The sequence below is a fragment of the Chelonoidis abingdonii genome, chromosome 2 (assembly GCF_003597395.2).
Source record: "Chelonoidis abingdonii isolate Lonesome George chromosome 2, CheloAbing_2.0, whole genome shotgun sequence".
NCBI lineage: Eukaryota > Metazoa > Chordata > Testudines > Testudinidae > Chelonoidis > Chelonoidis abingdonii.
In genome coordinates, this window is record NC_133770.1 from 98,236,734 (window position 1) to 98,263,355 (window position 26,622).

Sequence of the window (26,622 nt, forward strand, 5' to 3'; positions counted from 1 at the left end):
GAGACCCCCTCCATTTGGTCTTCAGCTGGCTAAAGAGGGAGCATCTCCACCCCCCAGGATACTTGAAAGAAACTAGAACAAAGGACTGAGTGCAAGGGGTGTGAGTGATTGCTGGACCCAGGCGAAAAGGAGATTAGTCTGTAAAAGGGAGCATTCTGGAACTGGCGAGGATCTTATCTGTATTCGGTTTGATTAGACATAGATTTGTGCATTTTATTTTGCTTGGTGACTTACTTTGTTCTGTCTGTTACTACTTGGAACCACTTAAATCCTACTTTCTGTATTTCATAAAATCACTTTTTACTTATTAATTAACTCAGAGTATGTATTAATACCTGGGGGAGCAAACAACTATGCATATTTCTTTATCAGTGTTATAGAGGGTGAACAATTTGAGTTTACCCTGCAGAAGCTTTATACAGGATAAAACAGATTTATTTGGGTTTAGACCCCATTGGGAGTTGGGCATCTGAGTGTTAAAGACAGGAACACTTAGGTTAGCTGCTTTCAGGTAAACCTGCAGCTTTGGGGCAAGTAATTCAGACCTTGGGTGTGTGTTGGAGCAGATGGGAGTGTCTGGCTCAGCAAGACAGGGTGCTGGAGTCCTGAGCTGGCAGGGAAAGCAAGGGTAGAAGTAGTCTTGGCACATCAGGTGGCAGCTCCCAAGGGGGTTTCTGTAATCCAACGCGTCACACCTCATATAGTCAATTTTAATTCACTCCAACAATCTAGCTGCTGACTTGATGCCCCAGAATAAAAAGATTTTACCAGTACAGTTGACCTGGAACTTCGCTGTGCTCTGAACAGCAGCTTTGGTGCCTGAGTTAGTGAACTGTTTCTTGTTATTGAATCATGAAATCTATGGCTTAAACAGCAGGGAAGTTTGAGCAAAACCTAAGCCTTAATTAAGGCTTTTTGTCCCTTGTGTAACATTCCTTTTCACTGTATACTCACATTTCTTGTAAAATTATAATTTTGAGGGAGTGAGGGGGCAGCAGTGGGGGAGATAGAAGTCTAAGGTAAAATTTAATGCACACATTTTTTCCAGTTGTCTTTTTATTAAGGAAATAGTGATACAAGTATTGTAGGAGGAAAAAAGGTAATACAAAATTGTAATGCATCAAAGATACAGTACAATATCATATTTGGCTGCACAATAGGAGATGGAAAGAGAAGGGAATTGAAAAGGAGAGAAGATCATACATTGGGCACATCACATTTCAGAATCTTTGAATCCTCAGAAAATATCTGTTTTTGAAGAAATCCTGAAGGTTTTCAGTAAGAAATACCTGCCTTTTGAAATGACTTAGTGCTTCATGCTGAGTGTTTTGAAATAGTCTCCAGGAAATTTGAGCTCCAATTGTTGAAGATGCTAAGTTGTACTATAGTATTACAAATATACACACGCACTCAAAACTACATTGAAATATTGGTAAGGCTCTCACTGATTGCACAGAAACAAAGACATTCAGCGTAAAGGATGAAATGTTATCCTTGGACCATATTGCCAAGTTAAATTCTGAACCACAAGTGGAATTTGGGGTCCCACACTTTCATTAGACCACCTCAGTATTAGGAATGAAGGATGCAAACTATGGAGTTCCGGATTTACTTCTTTTGGGTAGTATTTTCACAATGTATTTATAGAATATAGCAAACAATGGAATGGAGTCTGGTTTTGTCTAAATCTGTACCACAGAGCCTTTCTGTCTTTAATGTAGATACCTCTGACCAGATTCTATTTTTCTTTGTATAAATTTAAAGCATGCTAAAAGGACCTAGTTTACATGGATGACATTTTTATTGTCTTCAAAGACATAATTAATAGAAACTCACCACATTCAAGTGGTGTATTTGGGGAACAAAAAACTTGATGTACCCAGATGCAGCAGTGCCAGATGAATGTTCCTTTGATGGAATTTTCTCTGACTCATTAAGGCAATAATTTGAGTGTAATTTCAAAACCAATTCAGATAAGAGTTCCCTTAGTGAATCATGACATACAATTTGGATATTAAGAGAATCTTTGTAGTGGTGTATCTATTTACTAGGCATTTTTTGTTACTGAAGAAACATTGTCTTTTATTGAATTCAAGACAGTCAGGCATGATTGGGATCTACAGTACCAGCGGGGCCATCATCCTTCAGATTAAAAACAAACAAAACACAAGCTCATCAAAAGGCTACACATGGTATATTGCTGAAAACTAGCCATGATTGTTTCCCATTAGCTTTGGCAACTTATTTCCCGTCCTTTGCCTGTTCAAAGCAGTGTAAAGACTTCTGGAATTAAAGTGTTTTGTTAAGCATGTCATTTAACAGAAGGTTTTCTGTTTTACATTGGCAATATAAGAGTGATCAGTTCAAATTTGGGTTAACCACAAAGAAGCAGTATGTAGGAAGCTACTGATCATTCATAGTTTGGACTCGGGTGAATAGGGTTCTAGAAAACTGCGTTCAATGTGGGCATCTCAGTGCCAAAAAGATGTAGACAAGGGAATTTAGAAAAAAGCAGCAAAAATGAGTTAGTGGAAACTGGCGGAATGGCTGAGCAGTAACAGACAGGAAGGTCCATTTCAGCAGGCAAGAACCTTTTATAAATACAAATCAAAACAAGTTAACATAAGCAAAAAAGAGAAATAAACAACCACCTAAACATGGGGATCAACCCCGCCTCAGAGCCTGGATGGGAAAGCCTTAGGCATTCTCTCTCTGGGCAAGTCTACAATTAAAACTTTTTTTGTTCGGGACTGTGAGGATATTTTCATTACATTTTTATACTGGCAGAAGGCATAGGATAGAAGTTTATTTTACTCAGAGAGCTGATCTATGAGGAGGGAAAAGGAAGATGAAATTAATGCCTTATATATTAATAATATCTACATATCTACGTATCCCATCACAGATAGACAAGTTAATGAGGAAGGATGAAAATTAAACAAACAGTATAGGGTAAGAGCTGCTTAAGGGGACAGGGCAAAAGCTTGGTGTAAACACCGAAGAAGGAAGGGAGTTACTTGGGCTGATAAAAATATATAACTTTGAGTACGGGGATGAAATTAGGTAAACCAAACTTTAATGTTAACATCAGAAAAAAATAGATTATTAATGGTCTAGATCTCTTAAACTGTGGTGTATTCACCCAAAGACAGTGTTGGAAACATTTGAGAACTAGAAAATTAATTGTACCGAATTATCTTTTACTGGCATAGGATGTAATAGGTGGACTTTTCCGTCTTTAACTTATATCCCCAAATCAAAACCATTTAAGAGTAGAGTTAAGTTTGAAAATGTACCTTTTAATAATGTTTCATATCTCATAAATTACTTGTTTGAGCCTCCCCAAACCTTGTCATAAACTTTTTGGCTGGCAGACAAAAGTTTCAAGGGACAAGGAGCTTTTTAGTTGAAGTTATGGAAGAGAAGGGACAAGATCAACCTTGTAATGGAAAGTAGAGTATGTTACATGCTTCACTGTGGAGATGCTGCCTTTGATTCTGTGCTAAGAAGGAAGAAATCCCAAAATTTGAGTTCAGTGGTTGGTTTCAGAAGCAATGTTGGCACCATGGGGTGATGGTCTATTTTAAAAAAGATATTTATTTTCAATCTTCTTATGGTCTTGCAGTAGCGAGGCAATAATTAACTTTATGTCAAAATTTTCTGTTTTACTGTGTCTATACCTCAGTGTCTCAACTTTTGTTCATAACCCTTTTTTGTAAACATCAGGGGGGATTTGAACCAGATTTTGGCCACTCATTAATGTGTGTGGAATGATTTCCAATATGAATTTTCTTTTTGCATGTTGCTGGATTTTTTTTTATTTTTATTTTTTAAACTTAGGAACACTGGAGCACCTGATTTTTTTTTTCCCACACAGTGCACGTTTGATGCTCCCTGCTGCTGCCTGAACAGTAACATTGTGATATCAGAGATAATCAGTCACTTGTTGCTCACTCCATCCAGTTTATTAGCATATTTGCAGAGAGTCATGATTGCCCTGGATGTTATGGCAGTGGCTACTTTTGCTAGCTGATATTCCTCAGATGACCCATTATTACAAAGAAGGGTTACAGGAGAAACTGTGAAGAAAGCAGAATGGGTTTGGATAAGCGCTTGCTGTGCTCCTTTGAGTTTGTGCTGTGGTAAGTTATATTGGTTCTTTTCAAAAAGCAATTGTTTGTTGTTCTCCTCAAAAAGGGTAGCATGAAAATAAGGTACAAAATTACAGCTTCTTTTCATGTATATTATCTGCTTGTTACAAATTGGAGACTATGACATTCTGTTTTTTAAAAAGTAGGAAAAGATGAGTTCTTACTCAGTTTTCTGTTATACAGTTAGAAAAAAGGTAATTTAAAAGTTGAACTAAAACTGAAATTGCAAAAAATTTTGTGTTTGAATACAGTTTAATTTAATTATTTTCAATATATTGGTCGACGTGGCACTTGAATGGTGAAATATTGAGCTTCACAAGATAACAATGGAAATAAAATATATACTGAAGACAACAAATGTGTAAATGTTATATAAATACCACGTAAAAATCTAAAGAAATTTATGAACAAAAAACTTGAAGATTAGTTATGGTTGGTCTCATAAAAAAACAGGAAGTACGAAGTTAAGAATTAAAAAGGATTAAAAAGCTGGAAAAGTCAAGCACTCTCAAGTTAGGATATTCCAGAATAAACATTGCCCATGAACCTTAATTTGACCCTCTTGAATGTATGCATTATAATACAGTCTTTAATTACATGCAGAAGTGACTGCCTGCGAAAAGTTTGGTATAAGAGACTTGCCCAGAATCACACAGGAACTCAAGTGGCAGAGGCAGGGAGAGAATCCAGTTCTCCAGACCAGCATTCAACTGCTTTACCTTGAAACTATGTTTCTTTCTGCAGTCGTAAGAACATAAGAGCGGCCTTACTGGGTCAGACCAACAGTCCATCTAGCCCAGTATCCTGTCTTCTGACAGTGGCCAGTGCCAGGAGAAATGAACAGAACAGGGGAGTTGTCAAGTGATCCATCCTCTTTGTCATCCAGTCCCAGCTTCTGGCAGTCAGAAGTTTATGGATATCCAGAGTGTGGGGGTTGCATCCCTAACCATCTTGGCTAATAGCTATCCTCCAGGAACTTATCGAATTCTTTTACGACCCTAGTTTTACTCCTGGCTTTCACAACATCCTCTGGCAACAAGTTGCGTGGGGTGACTGTCTGTTGTGTGTAGAAGTACTTCCTTTTGTTTGTTTTAAACCTGCTGCCTATTAATTTAATTGGGTGACCCCCAGGTTCTTGTGTTATGTGAAGGGGTAAATAACATTTTTTCTCCACATCAGTTGTGATTTTATAGACCTCTATTATGTCCAGGGTCGCCTAGGGATGGGGGGGCAATTGGGGCAATTTGCCCCAGGACCTGGGCCCCACAGGGGCCCCGTGAGCCCTGTCCTGGTGGTGGTCCAGGTCTTCAGTGGCATTTTGGCAGTGGGGGCCCTTCAGTGCTGCCGAAGGCACGGAGCGCATTAAGGCCTCCCTCCCACCCCGCCCGACACCGAAATGCTGCCAAAGACCCAGACCACCGAGTGCAAGCGCTGCAGCTCCCCCGCTTTGCCCCAGGCCCCCTGAATCCTCTGGGCGGCCCTGATTATGTCTCCCACTTAGTCATCTCTTTTCTAAGCTGACTAGTCCCAGGTTTTTTAATGTCTCCTCATATGGAAGCTGTTCCATACTTCTAATTATTTTTGTTGCCCTTTCTGTACCCTTTCCAATTCTAATATGTTTTTTGAGATTGGGGACCAGAAATGCACACAGTATTCACCGTGAGGGTGTACCATGAATTTTGTATACTGGCATTATATTTTCTGTCTTCTTATCTATCCTTCTGCAAATGGTTCATAACATTCTGTTTAGGTTTTTTTCACTTCTGCTTCACAATGAGCAGATGTTTCAGAGAACTATCCCCAGTGATTCCAAGGTCTCTTCTTGAATGATAACAGCTAATTTGGAACCTATCATTTTGTATGTATGGACTACTTTTTTCCAGTGTGCATCACTTTACACTTATCAACATTGAATTTTATCTGCTATTAAGTTGCACAGGCACCCAGTTTAGAGAGATCCTTTTGTAACTCTTCTCAATCAGCTTTGGACTTAACTATCTTGAGTAATTTAGTATTGTCTGTAAACTTTGCTACCTGTCTGTTTACTCCTTTTTCCAGATCATTCAGAAATATGTTGAACAGTATGGATCCCAGTACAGATCCGTGGGTGACCCTGCTATTTACCACTTTCCATATGAAAACCTGGTACTTTTTTTCTATCCTATATTTCCTATCTTTTAACCAGTTACCAATCCATGAGAGGACCTTCCCTCTTATTCCATGACTGCTTATTTTGCTTAAGAGCCTTTGGTGGTGGACCTTGTCAAAAGCTTTCTGAATGTCCAAGTACACAGAATCCACTCGATCATCCTTGTCCACATGATTATTGACGTGCTCAAAGAATTCCTATAGATTGATAAGACATTTTTTCCCTTTACACAAGCCATTTTGACTCTTTCCCAACGTATTGTATTAATCTATGTGACAATTCTGTTCTTTACTATGGTTTCAACCAATTTGCCGGGTACTGAAGATAGGCTCCGTAAGTGATTTTGGTAATTACATGTCAGTAAGTCTTTCTTAAAAATTGGTGTTTATATTAGCTATTCTCCAGTCATCTGGTACTAGGGTGACCAGATGTCCTGATTTTATAGGGACAGTCCCGATTTTTGGGTCTTTTTCTTATGTAGGCTTCTGTTACCCCTATTCCCTGTCTCAATTTTTCACATTTGCTGTCTGGTTCCCTATCTGGTACAGAGGCTGATTTAAGTGATAGATTACAAAGTTAGTTCTGCAGTTTCATATCTGAGTTCCTTCAGAACTCTGGGATGAATACCATCTGGTCCTGGTGACTTATTACTGTTTAATTTATCAGTTTGTTCCAAGTCTCTTCTACTGACACATCAATCTGGGACAGGTCCTCAGATTTGTCACTTAAAAAGAATGGCTCAGGTGTGGGAATCTCTCTCATGTCCACTGTAATGAAGATCAATACAAAGAATTCATTTCGCTTCCCTGCAATGGCCTTTTCTTCCCTGAGTGCTCCTTTAGCACCTTGATTGGCCAGTGGCCCCACTGATTGTTTGGCAGACTTCCTGCTTTTGATATACTTTACTTTTTTTTTGCTGTTAGTTTTTGTGCCTTTTGCTAGTTGCTCTTGAAATTCTTTTTTTGGCCTGCCTAATTATACTTTTACACATGACTTGCTAGAGTTCATGCACCTTTCTATTTTCCTCACTGGCATTTGACTTCCAATTTTTAAAGGATGCCTTTTTGCCTCTAACTGACTCTTTTATTCTGCTGTTTAGCTCTGGTGGCATTTTTTGGCCCTGTTTTTTTTTTTAATTTGGGATATACATTTAGTTTGACTCTCTATTATGGTGTTTATAAATAGTTTCCATGCAGCTTTCAGGCATTTCACTCTGGTGAATCTTTCTTTTAATTTCCACTTAACTAGCTTCCTCCTGTTGTTATTGTTGTTGTTGTTGTTCATTGTTCCCCTTTTTGAAGTTAAATGCTACTGTGGTGGGTTTCTTTGGTATTTTCTCCCCTGCAAGGAAGTTAAAGTTAATTTCATTATGGTTGCTATTGCCAAGTGGTTCGACTGTATTCACATCTTGGACCAGATGCTGTGCTCCACTTAGAACTAAATCGAGAACTGCCTCTCCCCTTGTGGCTTCCAGGACTAGCTGCTCCAATAAGCAGTTGTTAATAGTGTTTGGAAATTTTATCTCTGAATCTCATCCTGAGGTGAAATGTATCCAGTCATTATGGGGATAGTTGAAATTCCCATTATTACTGGGCTTTCTGTTTTTGTAACCTCTCTAATTTCCCTGAGCATTTCACAATCACTGTCCTGGTCAGGTGGTCAGTAGTATATTTCTGCTATTATATTCTTATTATTCATTGAATTTCTATCCATACAGGATTCATTTAAGATTTTTATATATTTGACTATGCTTTCTTTCACATATAGTGTCACTCCCCCACCAGCATGACTTGTATATTTTATACCCTGATATTACCGTGTCCCAATGATTATCATCATTCCACCCAGAGTGGCTCCAGGCACCAGCGCACCAAGCGCATGCCTGGGGTGGCAAACCGCGGGAGGCAGCCTGCTGGTCACTGTGAGGGCGGCAGTCAGGCTGCCTTCAGTGGCATGCCTGTGGGAGGTCTGACGGTCCTGCAGCTTCAGTGGCAATTCGGTGGCAGTACTTCGAATGAGCAGGACGGCGGACCTCCCTCAGGCATGCTGCCAAACCTGTGTTACCAGCGGACCTATTGCAGGCGTGCTGCGGAAAGCCGCCTGACTGCCGTGCTTGGGGCAGGGAAATACATAGAGCCGCTCCTGATTCCACCAAGTTTCTGTGATGCCTATTATATCAATATCATCATTTAATATCAGGCACTCAAGTTCACCCATTTTAGTATTTAGACTTCTAGAGAGGCGAGGTGGGTGAGGTGATATATTTTATTGGACTAACCTTTATAAAAGAGATTTTCTCACCTACTACTTCTTTCTAATATCTTGGAACCAAAATATCTACAATAGCACTGCATAGTTAGATTTATAGCATTTTTATACAAGCACTTTTAAAATTTGTCATTAGTGTATTTATTTGTCTGCCTTTATGTGATGCAATTGAATGGGACACTTTTTTGTTTGATTGTTTCTGGTCAGTTCCTACCTGTGCTTTATCAATTTCTGTCCTCTCCTCTCTCCTAGGATATAGAGCAGAGGTGGCCAAACCGCGTGCGGCTCTTTTACAGTTAAAGTGTGGCTCATGGCATCTCCCTTATTCACACCACATTCTCCACCTACCAGACTGGAGTGCGAGGAGCTCAGGGCTTCTGCCCTGCAGCATGGTAGTGGGGTTAGGGGCTTCTGTCCTGTGGGGGAAGGGGGGTGTCGGGCCTTCAGCCCTGTGGGAAGTTTCCCCTTTAATGAATCCTGTCCAAGAGATGTCTTTATCTGAGCCATGTGCTCCTCCTTACATGTTAGCTTTCTCCCAGCCCTTATTTTAAAAACTCCTCCATGACTTTTAAAATTTTACATGCCAGGAATCTGCTTCTGTTTTGGTTTAAATGGAGCCCATCCTTCCTGTATAGGCTTCTCCCTTACCAAAGGTTTCCAAGTTTCTAATAAATAAATTATTAATTCTCCAGTTTCTAATAAATAAATAAACTCCTCCTCCCAACACCATCGTCTCATCCACACATTGAGACTCTGCAGTTCTGCCTGTGTAACTGACCCTGCATGTGGAACTAGAAGCCTTTCAGAGAATGCTACCAGGGAGGTCCTTGACTGCAATCTCTTACATAGCAGTCTAAATTTGGCCTCTAGGACCTTTGTTCTATCTTTCTTTGTGTCACCAGTACCTACATGTATCATGACCACCAGCTTCTCCTCAGCACCGCACATTAGTCTATCTAGATGTCTTGAGAAGTCTGCAAACCTTCTCACCGAGCAGGCAGTTCACCATGCAATTCTCCCGGTCATCTTAAACCCATCTATATTTCTAATAATTGAATCTCCCATTACTTCCTAATAACAGGGGTTCCCTCCCTCAGAGGGGCATCCCCAGTGCGAGAGGATACCATGACATCATCTGTAAGGAGGGTTGCAATGGTGGGTTTGTTTCTATCTGCTCCAGCTTGATGCTTTCATTCCTTCAGACTTTCTTCTTTCTCACCAGCACAGAGACTGTCAGATTTGGGATGGGACTGCTCTACTGTGTCTCTGAAAGCTCCTCTGTATGCCTCTCTGTCTCCCTGAGATCTTCCATTTTGGCCACTATGATTTTAAGAGCCTGATCTGTGCGTCTGAGGGCCATGAACTGCTTACACCATAGGCACACATAAGCAACCTGCTCATTAGGCAGGTAATTGTATTTGTCGCATTTAGTTCAATAAACTGGACAGCTCCCCACTCTGCTGTGGGACATCTGCCAGCATTATTTTAGCTCTTGCAGGGTTTTTTCTGTTTGGTGACGGAGTGGGATATTGGTTTAAGTTTAGAGTGTGTTTGTTAGATATGTCTGCAACTTACATGTCTTCTCTAAATTCCTTTGCAAAACTCCTGTGTTCGCTAGCTCCTCTGGTTGCCTCTGAGCTGGCTTTTTAAACTTCTTTTCTCTGTGTGTTAGCCCTGCCCCCTTCTCATGGTATCCTAAAGGGATTAGGGATTGAAGAGTAGCAGGCTAGAGCCTTGTTAGTAAACTCTTAGCCTAGTTTAGCAGACTGCTTGGCTCAGTACATAGCCCCCAAAACAGACTGCACTATAAACTTCAAGCGAGCATACCACAACAAGCTAACAAACAACAAACTCACCCCAAGGATCACTTAGTTGCTCCTGTTAACTAGCTGACCTGCCTTGTTCACTACAAACTTCCCAATTTCTGCAACAAATGAGGCATGGGTCCTATAGACAACAGACTCCTTCATTATCCAACCTCTGTTCATGCCCTGAATGAACCAGAGGTGCTCTTTTTTGCGGGGGGGAGGCAGAGGGTAGGGTCACATAATTAAAGGCTGTATCATAATGCATATGCACAAGTGGGCCGAACTAAGGCATCCTGGCATTTTCTAATTTGAGTGAGCTTGATTTTGCAACCCTTTAATCCTTTTTAATCTTTAATTTAGGAAATACAGATTCTTTTATGGTTTGATTTATTGATGAGCGCAGTCTTAAGTAACGTTCAACAAAGTTTTTCTTCTTTGTGAATCATAGATAAAGAATTGTCCATTAACCATGTACAGAGACAAAGGAAATCTGCTTGAGGAGGAGAAGATACAGTCTTATTAAGCAAAAACTGGATGATGATGTACTTGATGAGGCAGATGTTGGTACCAAGATCCAAGAAAGAAGTTCATGTGATACAGTATATGCTGAAATCATCCCTGTCGTTATCATATCGCATTTGTAATTTTCTCCATCAGGGTTGAGACTTGATGTCTTTTTAAACCAGTGGAGTTTTGTTTTCAATCTCAGAATGTTGCTGTCTCATTTATTTGCAAGCTGGTGAAATTTAGAATTATACCCTTTCTGTGTCTGCCCCTGTGACTAAGATGGATATATTTTGCTTCACGTACTGAAGGCTGTCATTAGATATAAGGTAAAGGTTTTGTTTGATGTTCACTATAAAACAGCTTAGGGTAGATAGTATCTTGACTACATGATAGAACAGGGAAATAAAAAAATCTCTCTTATGCACTGATTCAGTTCTACCCAGCTTCTGGCCATTGGATCCCCACACACAGAAGTAACCATGAAAACTCGCCTGCTTGCTTCCTCCCCAAAGCAGGTGGTGGGGAGGGGAATGCGAGGAGGCTTGGCTCCATCCCCTTTACTTACTAGCCAAAATAAACCCGGCATGGGGTGAGTGGTAAGGGAGTCTAACATATTGCTAATATAATCCTCTATAAGCGGGGGATTTATTGTTCTAAGAGGTCTCTGTGAGTCATAGTGCCAGCAGGGGTTCTGTAACTTTCACACCAGCCCCTGCTCGGGGCTGTGCCTAAAGTAGCAGAAGATTAGTTGGCAAGATTCCTTCCCCACTCTGAACTTTAGGGTACAAATGTGGGGACCTGCATGAGAATCTCTAAGCTTAATTACCAGCTTAGATCTGGTTTTGCTGCCTCCACTCCCAAGTACTAACTCCTTTCCCTGGATAGTCTTGAGAGATTTCTTCACCAAGTTCCTAGTGAACACCGATCCAACCCCTTGGATCTTAACACAAGGAGATTTTAACCATCCCCCCTATTTCCCCCACCAAATCCCGGTGAGTCCAGATCCAATCCCCTTGGATCTTAAAACAAGGAAAAATCAATCAGGTTCTGAAAAAGAAGGCTTTTAATTAAAGAAAAAAATGTAAAAATCATCTCTGTAAAATCAGGATGGAAAATAACTTTGCAGGGTAATCAGATTCATAGAGCCCAGGGGAACCCCCTCTAGCCTTAGGTTCAAAGTTTCAGCAAACAGAGGTAAATCCTCTTAGCAAAAAGGAACATTTACAAGTTGAGAAAACAAAGATAAAACTAACACGTCTTGCCTGGCTGTTAGTTCAAGTTTGAAATATGAGAGACTGGTTCAGAAAGATTTGGAGAACATAGATTGATGTCTGGTCCCTCCTAGTCCCAAGAGCGAACAACCCCAAAACAAAGAGCACACAAACAAAAGCCTTCCCTCCCCCAAGATCTGAAAGTATTTTGTCCTCTTATTGGTCCTTTGGGGCAGGTGTCAGTCAGGTTACCTGAGCTTCTTAACCATTTACAGGTAAAAGGATTTTGGTGTCTCTGGCCAGGAGGGATTTCATAGTATTGTATACAGTAGGGCTGTTCCCTTTCCTTTATAGTTGTTACACTAGTTGTTTATGTACTTTTGATGATGATTTTCAAGATTTCTTTAATTTCTACTTTGTGTCTTTTTGACTTTTCATTTAACAATTTTAAAATATAATGAATAAAGTAGTAATTCTTGCCATCTTATATAGAAGCTTAATTTCCTGCAATTTTTTATCCCCAAATTGACTTCTTAGTGCATTTGACAGCGCAGTATTAGAATAATAGAATATCAGGGTTGGAAGGGACCTCAGGAGGTCATCTAGTCCAACCCCCGCTCAAAGCAGGACCAATTCCAAACTAAATCATCACAGCCAGGGCTTTGTCAAGCCTAGCTTTAAAAACCTCTAAGGAAGGAGATTCCACCACTTCCCTAGGTAACCCAATCCACTGCTTCACCACCCTCCTAGTGAAAACATTTTTCCTAATATCCAACCTAAACCTTCCCCACTGCAACTTCAGACCATTACTCCTTGTTCTGTCATCTGCCAACCACTGAGAACAGTCTGGATCCACTAGATCCATCCTCTTTGGAACCCCCTTTCAGGTAGTTGAAAGCAGCTATCAAATCCCCCCTCATTCTTCTCTTCTGCAGACTAAACAATCCCAGTTCCCTCAGCCTCTCCTCATAAGTCATGTGTTCCAGCCCCCTAATCATTTTAGTTGCCCTCTACTGGACTCTTTCCAATTTTTCCACAGCCTTCTTGTAGTGTGGGGCTCAAAACTGGACACAGTACTCCAGATGAGGCCTCGCCAATGTCGAATAGAGGGGAATGATAATGTCCCTCGATCTGCTGGCAATGTCCCTGCTTATACAGCCCAAAATGCCATTAGCCTTCTTGGCAACAAGGCACACTGTCAGCTCATTACCTTACTGGTACAAACAAAATCCCATTTAAATGACTCATAGATAGCTAGTTATTGAATTTATATACGCAACTTACTCTGCTAAAAACAGAATAGGAAAACAGTATTTGACTTTAAGGACAGCTTTTTATTTTCTTGAGTGAAATCAAGTTCTTTTAAAAGAGTCGGAATTATCATAATTATTTTGTAGTCCTAAAAAGTGATTAGAATTAGCACTGTAAACTGAGAAGTAGTTAAAGTGACTCTACAAATTCAAGTTTTATTGAATGTCTGCCAGAATTGCTTAAAGGTATCTTGTCTGTGTGCTGTTTGACAAAACACTGCTCTTTTTTATGAGGTGAGACCTTCATACTTCATTACCTTTTTCATACTGATTTCGGGCCAAATTCTGATACCCTTCCTCTTGATGATGAGTACCTTATTCCAAAAGTAGTCTCCATTGACTTCAGTGCCATCACGTGTGGAGTAAGGAACTATTCAATGCAAGTAATGGCATCAGAATCTGAGCCTTAGTTTTTAACTTTCTTAGAGTAAAAAGTACTATAGCTTCTGAAATAATGGTTGTCTCATCTTTTCTGTTAGTAGACTTGTTCATTCCCTAGCTGATATTTATGACTACTCTGTGATATTGGAAAATCTCTTTTCCTTTTGCTCAGACAACAAAAATAAAACGCAGCAAAGTGAGAGAACTTCTTGGATGCAGTAATCTTAAACTTCTGAGGTAAAATCCTGGCCCGGATGAAGTCAATGAGAGTGTTGCCATTGACTTCAGTGTGACACTATTTCATGTCTGAAATGTGAGTGTTCAGGACACTATAATCCTTCTTGGGAAAGAAATAATTTCTAGCACAATTCTGAAGCACATGATGGAAGATCAAAACAGTTCTTCAACCATAATCAGCGTTATGGCTAGTTGATTTAAAAAAAGAGGATTGAGTCCCAGCTTCCTAATGATATTATATAGAATGCTCAGAAATTTTTCCACATTTAAATAATCTTATTGTCAGAGCACTGGACTGGCGCTCAAAAGACCTTGGTTCAATTCCTGGATTTTCCACATATTTCCTGAATGACCTTGGACAAGAAACTTTGTCTGTGCCTTAGTTTCCCATCTGTAAATAGAGATAGGTCTTCCCTAGCTCTCACGGATGCTGTAAGGATGAATTCATTAGTTTTTGGGTCACATTCAGATATACTGTAAGGGGGGCCACAGAAGTACCTAGATTGATCCAATTACCATCAATGCATTGAAATTTGCATTGAACCTGAGGAGAACTTTGGTCAAAACATGGCACTTATTTTGGACAAGGCGCTCTATAGAGAAGCACCAAATTTCCAAAAGCAATTGAAGATTTCAGAGGGATTTGAAGATTACAGGCCAATGACATTACTGTCACACTTGCAATGGAAATCTGGCATGCTTTTGCGTGGTTCTAGTTCTTTATTATTAATTAAGACACAACTGAAAAATGATTCAGAGAAGCTATGAAATCTTTGTTACTTAGTTAGATTGAATGATCTCAAATACTGAACCTTAAATAGTGAGAAAAGGTTGATGCGTGACTGGTGGAACCTAATCCTGATTTTGTTCCTTCTCTTTTAGTATTTACAATTGAAGATCCAGGTTTTTGTCCCAAATACATGTTTGCAAAGAGAAGTTGTTACACTTCATTGTATCACATTGCATGTGACAGGAAAATCATGGAGGACTGGACAGTTGGATTCAGAATTTTGAATATTTTTACACCACCAGTACTTCCAGCCAATCAGCTCAATATTGGCATTTTCAGATTGGTTTGGTTGTAATTTTGCAATATGTTAGCTGATGAGAAAGCAAACATTGGTAAAAGTGTGCTTGTATTGAAGGGCAAATACAAAACACTAGTGGGACTCTTACTATGTTCTTACATTTCAGTAACAGAATCTCAAGCTTTTAATTTTGTATATATATGTGTTTTATGTTTGAGGATTAAATATGCTTACAAAGTGAGTCTCAAATTGTGTCTCATTTCATAAAATCTTCATGAATCCCCACTGGCATTTCAGGGCTTCCTTTTATAAAACAATTTTTTCTACTGGAAACAGGTGACGAATGTTTTAAGATACAGCGAGAAAATTAATGGGGCAGTTTGCCTTCCTCCTCAGTCAGACATGTGCCACTGACAAACTGTATGACAAATCCTACAGTATCTTGTTTTCCAGGTATATTAAATTGTGTTTTCCTTTGGAATAATTTTGCTTCTAACAATTTCTTATTTTTAAAAGACATTTTGAAACTATTAAATGAAAGTGATAACGTTGATTAGAAGTTAGAGTAGCACAACAATTCTTTCCCAATTTACCACTGTTTGTAGGGGAGAGCGCTGTAAAGTTACAGTATTGCTAGGAACAGATTATCTGCAGATACTTGTGAGAATGTATATTTTTCAGTGGCAGGCTTTTCAACTTAATTCACTCAGAAGATATTTTAGCTTCTTAGCATGTTTCTGTAATACGTACTAGGAGCATATTTTTTAACCCTTGTCTTATATGGAATGTGCCATAACAAAATATTAATTTCTTCCCTGTTCCTATTTTTTTTCTCTTTTGCTAGGATGGTGATCCAGTCAGGCCCGGAGTAGCCATGACAGACCTTGCTACAGGGCTGTACACGTATGGAGCAATCATGGCCGGCCTCCTTCAAAGATATAAAACTGGGAAGGGACTTCACATTGACTGCAATCTATTGTCATCTCAGGTACGGGTTTAAAGAATGTTTTACTTAGCTTGTTGATGTAGATTTACTTTTCTTATTGGTTTCTGTGCATTGGGCCAAACGCATCCCTAATATAATGACATTGAAAGCAATACTAGAGACAAATTTCCTGGTTTATATTTCTGTAGTAGTGGTTGATTTATTTTGATTGATAACTATTACTACAGCACTTCTGTCTGCCAACTAAATACCATCTTTTACTGAGGGTCACAAAGCACTTTGAGGCTTGATTAATTAGTGTTTTTAATGTCCCTGTGATGTATGCATAAACACAGCTGATGAAATCACCCTAGTAGAGTGCGGCCTTAGCACTGGGGTTTATTTCTTCCATAGAGGCTAAGGGCTGAATGTTCAAAAGGAGTTAGATTCCTAACTTTTATTTAGGGTGCTAACTTCCATTGAAATGAATCGAAGTTAGAAGCCTAACTCCTTTCGAGCATTCAGCCCTACGTAACTTGCACAGGATCACCCTGAATGTCGGAGTCAGTATATAATCTGGCAGGGTCTGTCTACACTGCAATTAAAAACCTGCAGCTGGCCCATGCCATCTGTCTCGGGCTAAGGAATTGCAGTGTAGAAAATTTAGGTTGTTAATTTCAAAGATAGCATTTGTTTCCTTGTAGCTGTATCCTGAATAACGGTCAAATCCTTAGGTCCTTACTCAGCAAAGCTCTCATTTGGGTTCAGATGCGAATATTGTCTGAGTAAGGGCTTCAGAATTTGGCCTTAAAATAGCAATCCCAAAACAGACTGACAATGATATATTTCATTCCAACCTGACTCAAGCTAGAGTTTAGTAATTCTTCTAATGTGTAGGGAGTGATCGCTTCTCCTGGATGGCAAACCAAATGCGTTCTTGAAGGACAGTCTTACTAAAGTTGTTATGGCAACAGTGACCTTTATGGAGAACTTTTTGCATCGAACTGTTATACTTTCTGGCACAGAGCTAACGTTGCAGCCTGTTTATACTTTTTCTTCCTTCCCTCAGCCTTGCCTTATTTAAAATACCCACCTTTCCATTCAACACAAACAGCATTTAAGGATATGAAGTCGGAGGCAGGGTTACACTACACCTGTAAGAGGACAGTATTGCCGCCTTTTTCATTCACTGTACTCAAGATAAAATGTGTGGGATCTTTGTGTAAGAACATGAAGAATCAGAGCTATTTAAATACCTGAAATAATTTGAAAGTGCTGAAAAATAATATTTGGTTTGTTTTATCCATTCTCCTCCCAGATCTGTACATTCCAACATTTAAGCGTCCATCATTATTCTCAAATGTCATTCTGATGCTTTTCTTAAAGCCATGCAAGAGGTCTTCTTTCTCCCAGATCACCTTAATATTAAACTTTCTGCACAGAGCTGTCAGTGATGGTAACAAGGCAACATTGAACTGAAATTCTGCTGCCAATGAAAAAGACCAAAGCCTGATATATAACATGATGATCAGGAAGCATATTTTCTAATTTTATCTCTGCTATGCATAGATGACAAATGGCTGCTAGTAAAATAGAATGTCATCCTGTAAAAGAGACCTCCGATTCTGTGTCTCCACCAAATTACACTGTAGCCGAATATTATTATATTATTCTGCTACAGTGTAATTATTAACTGGTGAAGATTTTTTTTCCCACAACAAAACAAAATTCAAGGCCTTTATTGAAGAGAGACAGGATGACTACTAGATGTAGTTTTTGCAGTGGGCACTAACTTTCTGTTGTCTCTCAGCTATAAACTTTTAACCCTTGGCATAAGGTTGTTTTGAAAAAAAATTTCCCCATAGATGATTTATAGTTGTCAACTCCAGATCTTTTAGCATCAGCATCTAAATAGTGTCCTTTAGCTGATGCTAGTAAATAAGAAGGAAGTGGGTTTTGGATTTGGCTCCAATTATGCAACTGCGCCTATTCTTCTGTTGTGGTTTGAAAAAAAAATCTCTTGGAAGTTTTAATATCCTTCCTGTATTTAATTGCAACCAGGCACAAAAATAAATAAATAAATAAAATACTATAGTGAGCTACTTTCTTTTGGACTGAAATACTGCAAGATGTGTTATACTTCTTTAACATTTAACGATTTTTATTATGTATTGTCTCAGATTCCACAGACAGGATAATGTGGTTAATATTGTTTGTAATGTATGATTGTTCTCAAGTCACTTCTCTGCTTCTAATTACTGCGTTTCCGTTTATATTTGTTATAAAGATACACAGTATATTCTCATAATTGTTAAATGACTAGAAAAATCTAGCAAATTAGAAGACATTGTTTTCTTCATTCATATCTTTTTTGGTAAATGTGTTTTAAATTGCAGGATAGCTTATGGGATTAGCAGTGAGCTTTAGAAACTTTTACCTGTTAGGTGTCCAAATCCAGACCACATTGATAGTCTCTAATGATTGTCTTTGTGAGATGATGTAGTGGTCTCAGTTCAGGTCTTCAGATATCACACAAACCATAACCATAAACTGATGATGATAATACTTTTGTGTTTGAATAGTACCTTTCAGTCTATTATCTCCAAGCCCTTAACAAATGTGGTAAGCCTGATCCCCATTTTTCAAATAGGGAGACTGAGACACAAAAAGTTTGTGATTTGCCCCAGGTCACATGATATATTTCAGTGGCAGAATTAAGAATGAAATCCAGGTCCCCTGACTCGCTGCTTACTGCTATAACTCCTAGGCAATGCTTCCTCTCTACTAGGCCATGTTGTGTTGTCTGTGTTAATTGGAGAGCTCATGCTTTGAATGGACAGAGAGGGTGAACTTATCCTATTTAGAGGTGGTTATTGCTGGTGAAAGTTGAGGCACATTGGTAGGGCAGGATATAGGAATCTTACACAGTTATCCATGTTTTATCTAGCATGTGGATGAACAAGAAAGTTTGTCTCCAAGGCTATTTAGCATCAGCTTTCCAAACCACTAAATTCTCCCTCTGTCTTTTGCACATGATTAAAAAAGTGTAGTACACACACTACATAGAGAAATATGTTTTCTCTTTCACTAAGTATCTTCGAGGTAGCAAAAATGAATGCTAAGTTACTTTTAATTGTTCTAAAAAATATGGTTCAAATACTAGTCTGTTACAAGGGTATAACTTTTGAATCATTCCACTGAGTTTATCAGCATAAGAGACAGCAGAATTTGGCACTGTATGCTTCCACTTGAGCTATACCAGGAGTGGGCAAGCTTTTTGGCATGAGGGCCACATCTGGGTATGGAAATTGTATGGAGAGGCATTAATGCTCATGAAATTGTGGGTTGGGATGCAGGAGCGGGTAAGGGCTCCAGTAGGGGGTGCGGGCTCTGGAGTGAGGTCAGAAATGAGGAGTTCAGGGCATGGGAGGGGGCTCCGGGCTGTGGTGGAGGGGTGAGGGCTCTGGTTGGGGGTGCAGGCTCTGGAGTGGGGATGGGAGTGCAGGGGGTACTCTGGGCTGGGACTGAGGGGTTCAGAGGGCAGGAGGGGGATCAGGGCTGAGGCAGGGAGTTGGGGCGTGAGATGGGGTCAGGGGTGCAGGCTCTGGGCTGCGCTTGCCTCAAGCAGCTCCCAGAAGCAGTGGCATGTCCCTCCTATGACTCTTAAGCAGAGGCACAGCTAGGAGGCTTTGCGCGCTGCCCTGTCTTCAGGCACTGGCCCTGCAGCTCCCGTTGGCTGCAGTTCCTGGCCAATGGGAGCTGTGGGGGTGGTGCTTGGAGCTGGGGCAGTGTGCGGAGCCCTCTGGCTGCCTCTACGCGTAGGAGCTGGAGGGAAAACATGCCACTGCTTCCAGGAGCCGCGTGGAGTGGGGCAAGCCCCAGACCCCGCTCCCCAGCGGGAGCTCAAGGGCCAGATTAAAGCATCTGGAGGGCTGGATGTGGCCCCTGGACCGTAGTTTGCCTACCCCTGAGCTATACAGATTTTTGAAAGAGCAATATTAATGTGTTTGAAAGAAAAGCTGGTTGTTTGGCCTCAGAGATTACGTACTGTTTCTGCTATTTCAAATAATTAGTAATACATAAAATCTGGCAGATTATGCTCCACCTAGACCTTGGATTGATTGGGTTCATGAGTTGTACTAATGATAGTTAAAGAAGATTTATTAGCTAGGGAAAGGAGGAAGGAAAACTCCATCTTTTCTAAAAAGTATAGGAAACATATTAAAACATAGCAATAGACTAGAGCAGGGAAAGGAGAAAGCTTGATGATGAAGATAGACATTAGTTCCAGTCAATACAGTGAGTTTATTATGGTCTTTGAATTATGGACATGACTCTGGATATGAAACTGAAAGTTTTACTATGGTTTGTTACCAATGTACAATATATCAGAATCACTTTATGGATTAGAAGAAAAAGTGCAACCCCTGAAACTGGAAAGTAAGAGTTCAGGCTAATAGATGTAAAGAAGTGAAAAAATGAAGAAGTATGAGTAACCAACAGGGCAATAAACAAATTTTTAGTGCTCTCCTGATCCAAACTCCATGAGGTCAATGGGAATATTTCCATTGACTGGAATGAGCTTTGAATAAGGCCCACAGGTCCTCTGTATGGCATAGTAATTTATATAAACAACAAGAGAACAGACTGTAACTTGATGGAGGAAGGTGCCAACGTCAAGTTACAGTAAGTGAGTAAAAGAACTGAATTCTGTGTTATGCTGAACTTCTGGAGGTCTAATAACCCCCACAAGCTTGTCCTATTGGAGATGCTGATGGAATGTTGGCAGGACAGGAACAGTGACTATTGTAGTAGATCCCTAGCATCAATGTTGCTCTGATTAGAATATGTCCGATAGGAGTAATTTCAAGAGGGGTGAAGGAAGAACATGATGCTGAAACATCATGTTCTGATTACTTTGATCTGATGAAGTAATTACATAGTGACCATATGCCACTGTGTTTGTTTGTATTATTCTGTATTACATTGTTTCCAGCACAGAAGTTAAATTATAAACTTCTCATAGACCTGCTGTTTGGTACAAATTCAGTTGAAGTACAATACTATATAAATAATAATGATCAGAATGTGTTATGTGGTTAAAAACAGAATCAAATGTACATACAAAAAAGACTAAAGTGTAGGTTGCAGTTGATCATAGAAGAGCCTAAAATTTTTGAAGGATTATTAATCAAATTAGACTCCTCTGATTAAAACTAGACTACAATTGTGTATCATTCTATTTCTTGTTGAATAACTTCAGCTGAAACTCAGTTCTGGATGTATCTAAGAAAATCATTATTGTATAGAGAACCATACACCTGTGTTTTGTATCCATTCAGATTCTTCCTTAATTAATTAAAAATCATTTATCAAAAGTCTTTTAACTTTAGAGTCAATCAATTATATTTTGGATTCATTCATTTTCCAGTGCTGAGAGTCAAGAAATTTCAGGGCAAGCTAGAAATGCAAAATGAATCACCAGCAAGAAATGCCATATCTTGGCTCCAGGCGTCCAGATGGTTAATACAAACCCATTTATTTCCCAAATCAAACAGAACTTTGGACCACATTTTTCTTTTGAGCTGTACACTTTGACACCTCAATAGATGAACCCCCATTTATGCTGAAGAAAACATAAAGAGTTCAAAGAAGGCAAAATGGATGAGTGAACGGTGGGTGCTCATGAATGTTGCAGAGACACAGATGTAATCTAGCACTCTTAAACTGTGTGCCATTTCAAACATTTCACTCACCTGCAGAGGTTTGTTTCGTATGTCATTCCCAGAGTGCATTAGCACCAAAGAGCTTAATGGGCTATTTCTAAAGGCTTTTTAGCCTTGCAACACAATGCAGGATTGTCTCTTACTCTCTTTATATCTCTCTCTTTTTCTGGTGTACGAACCAGAAGTTTGTGTTACTGCAGCGTATGCCAAAGCAGTTGAAAGCAGGCCTGTCTCCTAAAAGTGCTTTTTGTAAGAATTACCTAAAGATATTACTAGTAAAATAAAATGACCCTTTGCTGTTTGATGAAGTTCAGTTCTCTCTGTTCAGAAAAACTATTTGACTTCACTGAACAACAAAGCTCCTGGGTAGATATAACCACTTGTTGTGTAGAAATTCTGATTGCACATTTTCTTAATCTCTGTAAACTCGTTTTGCTATAGTAAATAGATATTCTAAGTTACAAGATCATAAATAAGAATGTAGGAAAGGCCATGCTGCGTCAGACCAATGGTCCATCTAGCCCAACATTCTGTCTTCCAGCAGTGGTTAGTGCCAGATTCTTTGTTTAGAGCAGGGATCGGCAACCTTTGGCACGTGGCCCGCCAGGGTAAGCACCCTGGCGGGCTGGACTGGTTTGTTTACCTGCCACATCCGCAGGTTCAGCCAATCACGGCTCCCACTGGCTGCGGTTCACTGCTCCAGGCCAATGGGGGCGATGGGACGCAGCGACCAGCACATCCCTTGGCCCGTGCTGCTTCCCACAGCCCCTATTGGCTTGGGACAGTGAACCGCAGCCAATGGGAGCCGTGATTGGCTGAACTGCGGACGTGGCAGGTAAACAAACTGGTCTGGCCCTCCAGGGTGCTTACTCTGGTGGGCCCTGTGCCAAAGGTTGACGATCACTGGTTTAGAGGGAATGAATAGAACAGGACAATTAGTGAGGGCTCAATCCCCTGTTGTCCAGTCTCAGTTTCTGTCAGTCAGAGATTTAGAGCGCCCAGAACATGGGGTTGCATTCCTGACCATCTTGACTAATAGCCGTTGATAGGCCTGTCCTCCATGAACTTATCTAATTCTTTTTTGAACCCAGTAATACTTTTGACTTTTACAACATCCCCTGGCAATGAGTTCCACAGGTTGACTGTGCACTGTGTGAAGAAATACTTCCTGTTGTTTGTTTTAAACCTGCTGCCTGTTAATTTCATTGGGTGACTCCTGGTTCTTGTGTTATATGAAGGGGTATATAACGCTTTCCTATTCACTTTCTCCCCACCAATCATGATTTTATAGATCTCTGTTGTATCCCCCCTTAGTCATTTCTTTTCTAAGCTGAACAGTCCCAGTCTTTTGTCTCTCCTTATATGGCAGCTGTTCCATACCTCAATCATTTTTGTTGCTCTTCTTTGTATTTTTCAATTCTAGTATATCTTTTTTGAGGTGGAGAGACCAGAACTGTATGCAGTATTCAATGTGTGGCCGTATCATGAAATTACATAGTGGTATCATGATATTTTCTGTCTTATTATCTGTTCCTTTTTCTAATGGTTCCTAACTTTCTGTTTAGCTTTTTTTGACTGCCATTGCGCATTGAGCAGATGTTTCAGAGAACTATCCATAATGATTCCAAGATCTTTCTTAAATAACAGCTAATTTAGAACCATCATTTTACATGTATAGTTGGGATAACTTTTTCTAATGTGCATTACTTTGCACTTATCAGCATTGAACTTCATCTACCATTTTGTTGCCCAGGCATCTGGTTTAGTGAGGTCCCTTTGTAACTCTTCATAGTCTTTGGAGTTAACGATCTTGAGTAATTTAGTATTGTCTGCAAACTTTGCCTCCTCACCATGTATGCTTTTTCCGGATCATACCACGGTAGTTCTGCAATTTCATGTTTGAGTTCCTTCAGAACTCTGGGGAGAATACCATCTGATGACTTATTACTGTTAAACTTATCATTTATTTGTGGACGACTTCCATCATATCATCAAACACACCTCTTTGCAAAGGGAAGCTGCAAAAGATGTTATATGTATCAAAAATATGAGGATTATGGATTCTGTAGATTTCTACTCACCCCCTATTTTGTTACCACTCACTCTAGAGTTAATTTTGCTGAACATTTTCTATGCTTCCCTATGAGAGCACCAATAGCGTTAGTAAATATTCTTTTAGAAGTGTAAATGCTGTAGTAGGGACTCCTGGGGGATAGTTAATGGGAATTCACAAGTGTCGTGCTGAAAATGAATGAGTGTGTTGGTTTTTCAGCAGTCCGGCTGTAATGGATTCATACAACTCATTTAACACTTTTTTCTTCATTGCTAAAAATAGCTGCTTATCAATTCAACCAGAAACTTAACTGAAATGTGTAAACTTTCTACCCCCATATACTTGTACATTGCTGTGTATGCTGATCTAATTATTTTTAAGAACCTTTTCTATACCATGACCCCTTTCTTTTAAAGACTGATGTCCCAGATTATGGATATATTGCCAATATTTTAATTGGAAGATCCCTGTTAAGATCTGAGAGTAAACACAGCCCATTTCCACTTCCAGAACAAATATGGTCATCAGATGACCATAGTGTCCTAGTTGTTTCTAACTTTGCTTTTTATTGCTAGGGATGATTGTTGCCAAATAGGACATTTATTTCTGAAGAGGATGATTATATGGATGCTAAACACCCCCAGTTCCAACTAATCTTAATGGCATTGGCTACATTAAGATATTTTCCCTAAAAATTCCTACTGTTGCTAGAATGTCCAGCTCATCTGGTGGAAGAAACAGTGCGAGTCCTCATGTAGGCAATGCCCCAAGCGTCTACCAGCATTTTAAACATGCATTATTTGTATAGACAAGCCCTAAAAAAGCCTAGACAGTCAATAGGATGCAGGCTTCTAAATCACTTGGGCAGTTTTTAAATTTTTTTACCTGGAGTATATATTTTATACTGTAAATGGCATTGTTTCCAAACAGAGGACCAAAATTGAAAGGAGCCCTACCACAGTTTCCATGTGTGTGTGCAAATTTGCATGGAAAAATACCTGTGTCAGATCTGGGGCAGGGTCTGTCTTCACGATATGTGTGGCACAGAACCGAGTACAGTGAGGCACTAATGCCTGACTGGAGCCTTCAGGCAATATTGTAATGCAGACGATACTACTATTAATACGTGCTTTAAGGCCAATGCTTGCACACGATAACATTTTCATGAACAGAATCTCTTTGTCTGAGGTTTGCATGAATAGATTCTGTTACCTGTGTGCTCAACTGTCAAGGTCAGGCGCTCCTGTGTGCTCATGTTAGTGCTCTAGAAATATACGTGCAGGTGTTTGCACACAAGGCTGGGTTATGTGAAAGAAATGGAATCCACTTTTTGAAAATTTAGCCCACATTATTTTCTAAATTGTCAATGGCACACAATAAGCTGTCTTTAAAAATAGTCCAAAGAATAGAAAATAAGACCCAGCATAAAAGTTCTAATTCATATTTTGTTGACAAGAACAGCTTCTGATAAGAAAATACTTTTTATATATAGTAAAATAGCTATTTGAATATAAACCGAAGAAGAAAAAATTCTTGTGCAGAGTTAAACATTTGACAAAACTATAAAAATGAAGGCAGGAACATTGATGGTATTTGTACTGGTGGCTTTTCTATCCTAAACAGAAGCAGTCTTGAACAAATCATTGTAGGTGGACCTGATAGCACCACAGATAACTAAGTCTACCCACTTTCCATTTTAAGACCCTGTTTTCAAATGCTTATAGCTTTGCCAGTCTTCAACAGTTTTGGCTGAAATTTTCCATGCCAGGTGTCTGCCACTGGCTGAACAATTAATTAATTTTATTTATTCATTTATTTATAATTTCATCTGAAATGGTTCAGCTGTTTTCAGGAACGAGACTAGGGAAAAAGACATTGTTTTGCCCTCTAAAAAGAATTCTTACATCTGTTTGATTGCTTTGAAGCAGTGACTTGAAATTTGGCAGGAGGGTTGGCCTGGTGTCAGGAATGTGCCTTTTGGGAGGATCAGAGGGAAACAGGAGGTGGTAAGGGGAAATAGGGGTGCGGGGGGAGTCAGGAGCTGGTTTCTGGGTAGTGTGGTAGATAGGAGCAGAGAAGGAAAGGGCTGAAGGGGTGGAGGGCAAGAGATGGGGACGGGGGTGGTCAGGGGTGCCTGAAGCCACATATTGAATGAGATGGATAAAAGGAAATATTGAATAAGTACCCATTCACTGAATGAGACAGTGATCCTGTTGAAAAAATAGTATGTGATTGTGTAATTAAAACTGAATCATAATACTTATGCACAAGGTGACCAATTTAAGACTGCACTGGCAACCTTAGTTCTGGCATTTCCTAACTTTGAAGTGCTTGAGTTTGCAACCTTAATAATGTTCTTTTAAGGTAGGGTTTTTAAATGTTATTTAGGATATTGAGTGCATACCAGTGACTTATTTAAGCCATCCAGTGATGGCTCTGTTGCTCCATAATCTTCATTTTAAAAAAAGCATGTACAATTGAATTTACCTTAGTTTTAGATAGCGCTCATTGGAAAGAAATCAGTTCTGATTCATTTCATGAAACTGAGCAGTCATGTCAAACAGGGAACCAGAAATCAGCACAATAATATACTTACGTAACAAAAAGTTATGGTTTAAGTAACTTTCAGATTTCAAAAAGAGTTTGAAGCTAGGACTGACAATCAACCTGGACGTATCATATCGTGCTTCTGTATCAGTGGACCCCTCCATCTGATCATGCAACTGGATAAATAAAAGGAGGATCTGTTCTGACTTTACATTTCTTTGAGGTGTTGCTTTTTTTACAGCCTTAAGTTGAAATCTGTATTTGGCTATATACATTTTTTTTATTCAGTTGTAACTTTTGTATTTTAATTTTTTAAACTTT

General features: G+C 39.6%; 1 protein-coding gene across 3 annotated transcripts in view; it reads left to right on the forward strand.

Annotated features, from left to right (window-relative positions):
* Positions 1–26,622, forward strand: part of SUGCT (succinyl-CoA:glutarate-CoA transferase) — a 489,378-nt gene that overhangs the window by 65,591 nt on the left and 397,165 nt on the right. For all 3 annotated transcript variants that reach the window (XM_032793445.2, XM_032793446.2, XM_032793447.2), the window contains one exon: positions 15,895–16,038. In XM_032793445.2, coding sequence (XP_032649336.1) covers positions 15,895–16,038 — 144 coding nt within the window. The remainder of the gene's footprint in view (positions 1–15,894; positions 16,039–26,622) is intronic.